Source organism: Pyrus communis, chromosome 10, assembly GCF_041283825.1.
Source record: "Pyrus communis isolate YQ-2024b chromosome 10, ASM4128382v1, whole genome shotgun sequence".
In the NCBI taxonomy this organism is placed as follows: Eukaryota; Viridiplantae; Streptophyta; class Magnoliopsida; order Rosales; family Rosaceae; genus Pyrus; species Pyrus communis.
This window is the reverse complement of record NC_142574.1, coordinates 6139589-6150380: the sequence shown is the minus strand read 5'-3', so window position 1 is coordinate 6150380 and position 10792 is coordinate 6139589. Positions and strand designations below refer to the sequence as shown.

At 34.6% G+C, this 10792-nt stretch overlaps 1 protein-coding gene across 1 annotated transcript; it reads left to right on the top strand.

The window, feature by feature from the left end:
* Positions 1-5018: 5018 nt before the first annotated feature.
* LOC137729965 (protein CASPARIAN STRIP INTEGRITY FACTOR 1) lies at positions 5019-6719 on the top strand. The gene is made up of 3 exons (XM_068469017.2): positions 5019-5532; positions 6085-6140; positions 6281-6719. Exons 1-3 carry the CDS (start codon positions 5394-5396, stop codon positions 6419-6421), a joined length of 336 nt encoding a protein of 111 aa, XP_068325118.1. The 5' UTR covers positions 5019-5393; the 3' UTR covers positions 6422-6719.
* Positions 6720-10792: the final 4073 nt, after the last annotated feature.

The following is a 10792-nucleotide window of genomic DNA, read 5'->3' as shown; positions in this document are numbered from 1 at the left end:
CTTACTTATTTCTATACTGGGACACTCAACATGGCATATTTTTTATTTTCACTACTCTCAAGTGTGATTTTTATATACGTATGTATTTTTATTTTCTAGGAAACTATATGGGTTTTACGGTGAGGGGTTATTACTTTTGGAAAGAGAAATGGTTTTGAAAAGCTTTGTTTTTGCCCACTCTCGTTTTCTGTTTTGCGCCCCTCTAGGTTCTAGAAAGAAGTGAGTGTTGGTGGCTCACGAGGACTCTACGGCGGTTCTAACAAACATCCATCAATGTAGGGTTTTCTTTCATACCCTGTATAATTAGTATTTAGCCTGCTAGACTGCACCTTGGTACCTACGCTCTTATTATGTGTATCTACACTCTAACACTTCTTCCCGCACTTATTTATTTGTCTTGTGTGCATTAGTTAATTGGTTTTTGATTTCTCACATCTTCATATCACTGTCACTTCCGCATTGCGCACATGGCTACGTCACCATCACGTGACGGCCAGCATGGCTCGATTTAGGTCAGGGTGTGTCATGTAATGGCAATAAAATTAAATGGAATATCGCAAAAATATTATTTTTAAACTAAAACAATTACACATTCTTTAATATAAACTTATTGAGAACTCCTGCAGCATGGAGTTCTTCCCGTCCACTTGCACCATTTTCCAAGAGTTAAACTTGATAGAACACTTTTCCCGCACCAATCCCCTTATATCGAAAATAAGTTCGGCGTACACTTCAGGAGAACTTTTGTCACCAAATGATGGCAAACGCTTACGTCGGTACCTCTCTAATGTCACCACAGCTTTCTTCATTTTTTTCCTAAAACAATAAATTAAAACGTAATTGCCTATTAAAACAATAATTTCAACCATATCAAATGTCAAACAATTAACTCGACAATAATTTTTTTTTACCTTTCCTTTCATGAGAGCCTTCTCCCTCCCAACCTTTCGTTGAATCTGAAATCGAATCGACCATGGTTTGTTATAAAACCTTCGCAAAATAGGGTTCTGAAACTGTGTTCATATAAAACTCGACACACTTTGAGCGACGAACCCTCGGTCGCGCAAGTTTGTTATAACTCCTTGCTATAAATGGGAACGTTTGATGCCCGACTGACCAATTTGACTGTGTTCATAAAACTTTGTGCGACGAACAGTAGTAGTCGTCGTGCTAAGCCATCTTGCGCGGCGAAAGACTTTGTTGCGCAAAGTCATCTTGTGCGATGAAATCTTCATCATCACACAAACATCGGAAGAAAAAAAAAGTTTTCCGCAAAATAATTAAAACCTTAAATAATTACAAACAACTATTCAGTTATAATATTTATTCTACAAATAATTAAAACCTTAAATAAATTGAATTAATCCATTCAATTATTTAAAAACCCAAATAGGAATTAAAGCCTAATTAATTCCAAATACATAACTTATAAAAGAAACCTTAAATTTAAATATTGTCCTCAAAAACATAAATTTAAAGCTACTGTTTCGATGGTCCTCAATTCTGCTCCCCGTCATCATGCCATCGCTTGTAACCTCCCTTTAACGCCTCCTCCATCAACTTCATCAACTCTTTGTTCGTATCATCATCAAAAGTATACATACACTGTTACACATATATGCAAATAATTAATTCCAACATATAACAAAAAATGTCACAAAAATTAATTATTGATATATCAACAGTATACTTACTAATAAATGATCCATCACCACCTTCTTCACATTCTCGGGCACATATTTCCAAGAACGTCACTGGGCAGTAGGATAATATTACGCATAGCTTCACCAATTGCATGTGCGAACTCCACATGCCTCAAATCATAAGGGTTGGTGGGCATGCTCTCATTCCGATTTTTATCCTCCATCACAGCACGAACATAATTGTGAAGAACAAAGAGAGTAGAAGTGTATATTTATAGGAAGGTTAGGGTCTTTGCACGACGAAGGCTTTGTTGTGCAAACACCTGCACTGAATACATTATCGATTCCTTTGATTCACATGCACTGAATTGTCGAAGGCAAAACTGATAGTAGCTTGTGCGACGAAGCCTTCATAGCGCATGTTTTTCGTGCCAAAAATTTACCCACGTTTTTCCTTGCAGACTTTGAGCGACGAGTATAATGTTTTCGTCGCACAAATTGGGTTTGCCTGACAAAGATTTGCATCGCTCAAAGTTGACCTTTCTTGCGTGACCAATATCCTATTTCATCAAGCAAAATTGTCTTGCGCGACGATTTTCCCGTTGTCGTGCAAATAATTTTTTCTACTAGTGTTACAAGATATATCATTCAATGATGTGGAGCAAAAGTCTTCAACTGATGAAAATCTTAAGAGACATAAGCTACCATTTCACCAACATATACATGCATAATAACATTTACTTTGGTTTGAAAACTATCTCAGCCAAATTGTTTCTTCTTCTTAATTTCAATATGTGGTATCCACATGTATATTACAACAAGCTAGCGATTTAGTTACTCTCTTTCTTTTTTTTCTTTTTTCTTTCTTTTTTTTAATTTTTAAAATTTTAAAATTTTTATTTTTATCAACTGTACTCCAAATTAAATATATAAGAGAGTTTTAATGAAAATTCAACAATTTATCTTGCACTTACATGTGGAGTACATGAGGCTAAGAGAGGAGTGTCAAAAACCACTAGCCAAAGAATAAAAACAAAGGCTACATGATGTCTAGTGCAAGCTGGTGCGGCAAATAGCCCCATAAAGAGATCAATGAAACTATATTTGATAGGTTAAATTGAGCAAAAGTGTCAATTACCTATAATTCGATCGAGATGCCGAGCAGGACATACGAGTGGTGTTGAGTGTTTTCGACGCATGTGGACGAGAGTAATCGAGCAATCATTTCATTGAACACTTAGTGAACATTTTTAAGTTTTGTACGTATTTCAAATTAAAAGTACTAATTACATTGTATGAAATTTGTTTTTGGTGATTTGGCTTGTTTAAATTTATTTTGCAATTTAGATACAATCATTTTTACTAAGTTTTTTTTATTTATTTATTTTGTCGGCGGTTATTGATTGCTAACATAATTGGAATTACTTGAATTCGTGACATTTTAATAAATAGCAGAGCCAGCATAGGGTCATTGGTTATTCATAACCCCAACAACGTCAAAAACCTATGTATATTTGTATCTGTATTGTATTTGATCCTGTAAATAGTTAAGGCAAACTAATTTACAACCTCCTCATACTAATTCTTCTATTCTTTTATCATCATGTCTTCTTTTCCTTTGTTCTTGTGTGCGACTCTATTATGAGCATCAAATGCTTGAGGAAATGCCTCAGTTTACAAGCCTCTGCAGTCTTCTACATTACTTTATAGTTTCCTATAGCCACCTTTGACAAGTCCCTACATATCATAGTAGTTGTTGACATATGTTGGCATAAGCCTTCAGTAGATGTTGGTAAGAATTAACATGTTCCTAACAGGTGCTCAACGAAATGGTCCAATAACATTTTTATGGTCGAAATCATATGATCCAATTATTTCAAAATCCTAACTCCGCCACTGATTTTAATATATAATTTTTATTCTCTTTCAATTTCATGTCCCCATTGTCAACATAAACTAAATAAATAAAAGTTAGTGGCAATCTCTAGAGGAGATTCAGGAGATATTATATATGGATACTCATATTCTCTGCACATATGTCATTCCACTCTGTTATAGTCTTCATGCTAAAAGGCATATATCATTCTAAAAATTTTAAAGAATGAAAAATTAATGACTAAAGGTTGTAGCCATAATAGATAGCCTACTCAAGCCATGCAATTCTATATATGGAACCTTTTTCTTTTGTCAATTCTTTGGAACTTAAACAAGCTTATCCTATATGTGCAGATCGTTGGTTAGAAGTGTGCGACAGAGGAGAAATTATCAAGAATGCATTTCATATTTACAACACAAACCAATAATGTAATATTAATTGCAATTAGTTAATTAGTTTTTTTTCTTTCTTTACAAAGTGATATTTTAAACTATTCTAATATATTGAAAGAGAGATTAAAACTTTGGTGTAAGGAGCGAGCTTGAATGGAAGAATGCATACACGCTGTTCGAACCAACTCACATTTAAAGTTGCAACTAGTTGTTAAAGTGGATGACATATGTACATGGCATATACTTCGTTTCCCGGAAATTTAAGAACTGAATTAAGCTATGGTTGTAAGACATGCATGCAGGCATATATGGGCTTCACTATGCCTTCATCTTAGTGAGGTATATGTTGTGATTGATGGCAAACATCTCAAATATCCCACACTAATTTTTGAAATTAGTGCATAACTTCCCACATTCCCATTAATCATACGACGTGCTAATTGGGTCGAAGATCAAATGATCATATGACGTGCTAATTGGGTCTAATCAAATTAGACAATAATTGACTGGATGTTAGGGAAGGGATAGATTGGCCAATTATTGGAGGCCAAGAGTACGGATGGTTTGCTTAAGTTAGGGGTTGCCCTAACACCACTTTTTATAAAAAATAAATTAAAGAAAGATGGATTATTTTAGGTATTACAGTGCATGCTTCTCTTTATTCTCCACCAGCGTCCATTCAGTGGTATTTGGTGTGTTGTCCTTGTCTTTATAGATAATTGAAAGCACTAGTCGTCCATAAAAGCAATTTTTACACCTAATGTTTCTTTTTAATTCAAGCACAGCCACAGGAAAAGCATTTAATTACTCACCAAACTTACATGCCTTCCAAATTTCCATTTCAGTCCTTTTGAGTGTACTCGTAACTGAATTGAACATGTATGGCAAGCTCAAATATGTAAATGCTTATTCATGATGGGGTGTCCCAAATTTATATCGATTTTTTTTCAATCTGGTTTCTATAGTTTTTCCATTTTAAGCTCAATTTTATTCCTCTATTGGAACTTTGGTGTTTTTCCTCTTTTTTTTTTCTTTTTTTTCTTTTTCTTTTTTTTTTTTTTTTTCAAAAGTCTTTGTTATACTGTTAAAGTTTTTATAAACAGAAATGTGTTATTTTGATTGCAAAGTTAGAAACAAAGTTTTGCCAAGACAATTAGGGGTTTTATGATAATTTCCACTGAGGGTCATACATTAGGTACTATTCTGTTAATTAACTATATAAGTCCACTAACTTGTTAGACTTAGTGCCCCAACAAAAGAAAAGTGGTCTATGTCACCTTTTCATTACAATTCAAAACTAAAAGGTGTAAAGCTTTGATTAATTTATAATTAACTGTCAATTTTCTGTTTATCTCTAAGAATTCCAAATTTTCTGTTTCTCTCTAAGAAGTCCTCTCAAGTAGATTTAACGTTCCTTTACATTACATTATAGTTATATAGGAAGCACATATCATTTGGTCCATTAAAATTCTCTGAACTTGAATGAGAGTAGAGACCCTCAGAAAGAAACAAGATCCAACAACAAAGTTGCCTAACAACATGGCTTTCATGTTCCTCAAGAAGTTCAGCATCCTCTTTCTTCTGATTTCGGCATCATTTTTCTCATCCTCTTTCGCAGCAGGTTGGTCTTTCTATAAGTCTGCAGCCCTTGCTTTTAATTAGTCATATAAATCCTTGCATTGTCAGAGATGTGTCTGTATACACACATACACACACACGCATATATATATATATATATATATATATATATATACACATATATATATATATGTATGTATGTATGTATGTATATGTATATGCATGCACTACAAGAAAAAAGAGCTCTACTGACGAAACAATTAACGCCAAGAATTGGTAGTAACCAAAATGATCCTCGTAAAACCCTGATTTCTTGTAGTTATGCCCTCATGCATAATTAGCAGCTCCAGAAGCCCCTTAGTCATGATATTTATGAAACTTTAGATAGTGTGCATGGATTTGATCTTTTGCTTGATACTTATTACGTCAGAGCAGATCATGCAGAAGCATATAAATAAAGTAACTACTATAGTTTTCATAAACTTCTACTCTTTTGATTCTTCTAGGAATATTGTGCAACAAGATATTGATCTATGCAAAAGAAAGAATTTCACCCTTACTCTTAATATGCATGATATGAGAACTGCATTTGTAGGTCGAAAATCGAAGTTTGTCAACAAGTTGGCCAAAGAAGTGGATGCAAACACAGAGGTTTGTAACTAGAAAGGCTTCAGAAATTCTGGTGTTTATGATCTCCTCCTTCTTCTTCCTCCTCCTAATTAATTAGTATTACTTGTATAAATTTATAAGTTTTGCATCTGACTCGCGCGTTATTGATTTTCATGTGGTAGGAAATGTTAGGGAAGCCATTGAACCACGAAGAAATAGCTAGAATCCATGAAAGGCTTCTTAGAGCTAACACCAAAGACTACGGACGATATGATCCAGCACCTGCTCTTGTTAAGCCTCCTTTCAAGCTCATTCCCAACTGAGATGATCGTGATGGTTTAGCGTTTTAGCCTTCGGCGTTTGCAGTCGGATTAGTGACTTAATTATATTAATTAAATAAATGAAGTAGCCTCTGTGTACCCACTACTATAAAAGAAATCCTAGCTAGTGTAATTATGTGAGATATATATAGACATATAATTAAGTTTTAAAGTGTAATATTGTATTTTAATTAAGTCATAAGAAGAATGATGTTTACGTGTGTAGGGCATTTAGTTTCACCTATATATTTCTGCATGAACTGAATAATGACCAATCTATATGCGTAATTCTGGGAACCCATCCCCTCTTGCAGTTCTTTGTTTTGTTTGGAGTTATTCAGATCATACATTACGATATATACTTTTTTGTTTGTTGAAAATAAGATATGAATTACAACATTTAGTTTTGAATGTTACATAATATAACTGCTGAAAATTGTCAGTAAATAATTAGCATAGAGTGACATCTAGCTTTTACTTTGTCAAACAAATTGCTGAATTTAAATATTATGAATGACATTTGTTGTATTTACAAATATAAAATGAGAAGGTTCAAAAACTAGTAGAAGAATAATTAGAAGCCATGGTAGTTTACTAATTTTTATTTTTATTTTTATTTTTATTGCCGAAGTTAAACAAGCAACAATAGAGTCTAACATGGTGTTTTTACAGTTTCAATTCTAAAGTAAAAACAATTAAATGTTTGGTAATATTAAATTTTTACAGAATTGTGAGTGATGAAAATAATATCATAGTGTATGGTAAGAATCATGTTCCAGTCTTTATATTCATTCCAATATATAATTGCATTAAGTGGACTTTTGGAGTCTCATTCATAGAATATGTACCAAGAGAATATAATGAATAGAATAATTACATGGAAGTAATTACTATCAGTAGCGGAGTCAAGGTGGGGGCAATGGGATTCCTTGACCCCAATAACCTTGTGTCGATAGCCCAAGCAAGAAGAAGAAGAAGGAGCTGCTGCTCCATTTGTTAGCCATCACTCCATCAGTGCCTCTTCTCCCCTTGCTAAATCTTCCCACCATTGTGAATCTACCGCTTGGCAGCCTCCAGATCATCAGACTTGTGTTTTTGGCTTGCCCTGTCTAAAGCGTCGAATCAGCCTGCACTCCATCATCGTCAAGTGGGGATTTGGATTCTTTGGACTCCTTGATGGGTTCCATACACTTTGCGCGACCCTTTTATATAGACCTCGTTTGTGAGCTTCTATGCAGAGCTTGGTAAGTTGTGTGATGCGTGTAAGGTGTTTGAGGAAATGTCTTAACCATGTATGGTTACGTGGGATGTGATGATTGATGGAATTGGGAAGAATGGGGATATGGGTTCTGTTGTTTTGCTATTTGAAAGCATGCCGCAAAAGGACGTGGTTTCATGGACAAGCATTATAAACGGGTTTGGGAGAAATGGGTGTTTTAGTGAGGGAATTAGATTTTTCCAGATGATGATGAATCATGAGAATGTGATGGGTTGTTTTGTGAAGCCAAATGAAGCTACTTATGTTAGTGTGCTTTATTCCTGTGCTAATTTGGGTGGGTGGGGATCTATTTACTGGGGGAAACAAATACATAGGCATGGGTCCAAATCCGGTGTCATTGAAGCTCTTGGTCTCGGGCCAGATGCCGGTGTCTAGTACTCCGATGATGACGTCACCGGCCGAGGGTAAATTTCTAACCCCATCATTGTAAAGTTTTGGCTCCGCCACTTATTACTATTAACCATAGTCATTAGTGATGACATGGTTACTTAAGAGTGAAAAATGTGATTAGTTGAGAAGTGTGGTTAGTTGTAAAGTGTAGGCAGTTAAGGTGGTTATAAGGATAAGTTTTGTGGTAATAACCAAAGAAGTTAGAGGGCATTATTGTAATTGAGCACATCATTTAGCTCTATAAAGCCAATGTGTAAATTGCCATTTATGGCATCTGGAAATATACAATCATTCTCTATCAACACATACTCTCTCTTATTGCTTTCTAGTTTTTCATCTCAGTTCTTTACATTTGTTCAAAGATCTTAGTGAAGTTAATATGGTATCATCGCCGGCAAAGGCTCACAGCCATTTCTGATCCTGAAGCTTTCATCTCTTCCGCTGATTCAACTTTGAAGGTCTTTTGGTTCTTGGTGGTGATTCAATTCTGCAGTTTTTCAAAAATTGGGTTTTGAAGGTTCGCGACATTATTGATGTTGCTAACGTGCTATTGTTTGTATTCTCAATCAGTAATTTGGAGATTTGATTCGTCAGTATTCTGCATCTGTGTTAACTATTCTGCAATTAAAAGTTTCCAAGATTCTATGGTTTGGGAATTTTGAGTTCATTGCTCGAATGTTCATGTGATTTCTAAATTTTTTTTTTATTCGTTGGTAATTCAAGAGAAGTGTCAATCTTTCTTGATTTAGCTGAAGATATCAATCTTTCTTGGCATATAAGGAAAGTATCAATCTTTCTTGAATAGTAAGAAAGTACCAATCTTTCTTGGATAACTAGATAGCAGTAAGTATCATTCTCACTTCAAAGGATGAAATTCTTCTGTGAAGTATTGCAATTTGTGTTTCTTGAGTATTTCATCATGTCTACAACTACTGTTAAGGTTGAGAGTCTTTTGGGCATGCTTACAATAAAACTGAAGGATGACAATTTTGCTAAATGGACATTTCAGTTTAAGTCAGTTCTTAAATGCTATAAAATGTTTGGTCATTTTGATGGTACTGATGTATGTCCACCAAAATTTGTGATACATACTAACACTGAGATCACAACTGAGATTACTACAACATATATTGAATGTGAATCAACAGATATACCATTGCTCAATTTGTTATTGGCAACTCTGTCTAATGAAGCTATTGAATATGTTCTTGGTTGTAAAACTGCATTTGAAGCTTGGTCAAATCTTGTGGAACGTTTTGCCTCTGTGTCCAAGTCCAGGATTAACCATTTAAAAATTGAGCTGCATACAATACAAAAAGGATCAGATTCCATTGATAAGTATCTGTTGAGGCTCAAGAACATAAGAGAACAGTTAACTGTTGCAGGGGAGTTTATTTCTGACAATGATGTAATGATTGCTGGTCTTACTGGATTACCAAAGAAGTATGCTATAATTCGAATAGTTATTCTTGCCAGAGAATCAGTTATCACATTGAAAGAATTTCGTGCTCAGTTGTTAGGTGCTAAAAAAGAAATGGAAAGAGAAATGAATGTGTTATCCCAAAGCATGGTTGCATTATACACTCAAGGATCATCTACAACACAGATTCATCTAATGCATCTGGATCTAATCCCTCAAGTCACTGTCATATCCCTACTACAACAGTGGTGCAATACACAACAATAATTCCCACAACAACAATTTCCACTGCCATAGTATCCACAACAGCGGTTTCCACAACAAACATATCCACAATAGTATCAACTCTTTGATTCACAGCCTTATGGTTTTGGTTTCATGGGCAATGGATCGAACTCTGGTAGTCTAAGACAGAACTTTGGTAAAAAATCATTCAATTGTTCAAATTACAAAAGTAACAATTACAAGCCAAATGGTGGTTATAAAGGCAAGAATTTCAACTCTGGTGGCTTTTCAGGCTTTCAATATAGGAATTCAAGTCATAATGGCTCTAGTATGTGGTCTGGTAACATTGAAAATAGGTTAAATGTGGTAATTGAATGCCAAATATGCAATAATAGCGATCATATAGCTATCAATTGCTTCCATCGAAATTTAAATAAATCATCTACAAGTTTCATGCTAGAATGTAAGATTTGTGGAAAAAGATGACATTTTTCACTAGAGTGTTTTCACAGGGAAAATTATGCATTTCAAGGTCCACCTCCACCTACAACATTGAATGCTATGGCAACATAACAAACACCTTAATATGTTAAACAAGATTCATGGATTGTTGACGTTAGAGCTTATCATCGTATTACTGTTGATGTGAATGCATTCAATCAAGTCACTCCATTTGAAAGTTCGAAGTAAATCACAATTGGCAATAGCACAGGTCTAACAATTAACAATATTGGTTCAACTATACTCAAACACAATTCTCATTAATTGATCCTTAATAATGTGTTACATGTTCCTAAAATTGCAAGGAGTCTTATTTTTGTACAACAATATGTGCTGATAACCCTAGTTAGTTTATTTGAGATGAAAATGAGTTTTTTGTGCAAGATAAGAAGACAAAGGAGATTTTGTATCAAGGAAAGAGTAAGCCTAGTTAGCTGTTTCAAATACCAGTTGTGAAAGGATCAAGATGAGTGCAATCCACAATGCATAATTCAGCTTTTTGGGACAGTTGGTAAAGTCAAAACTTTGGCACCAGAAATTGGATCATCCAACACATGAA

Excerpts from the sequence above, each read along its gene's own strand:
- LOC137729965 (XM_068469017.2), top strand. The coding sequence starts at position 5,394 with ATGAGAGTAGAGACCCTCAGAAAGAAACAAGATCCAACAACAAAGTTG. Across the intron at positions 5,533-6,084 it reads CTCATCCTCTTTCGCAGCAG|GTCGAAAATCGAAGTTTGTC; the intron begins GTTGGTCTTTCT and ends CTGCATTTGTAG. Across the intron at positions 6,141-6,280 it reads AAGTGGATGCAAACACAGAG|GAAATGTTAGGGAAGCCATT; the intron begins GTTTGTAACTAG and ends TTCATGTGGTAG.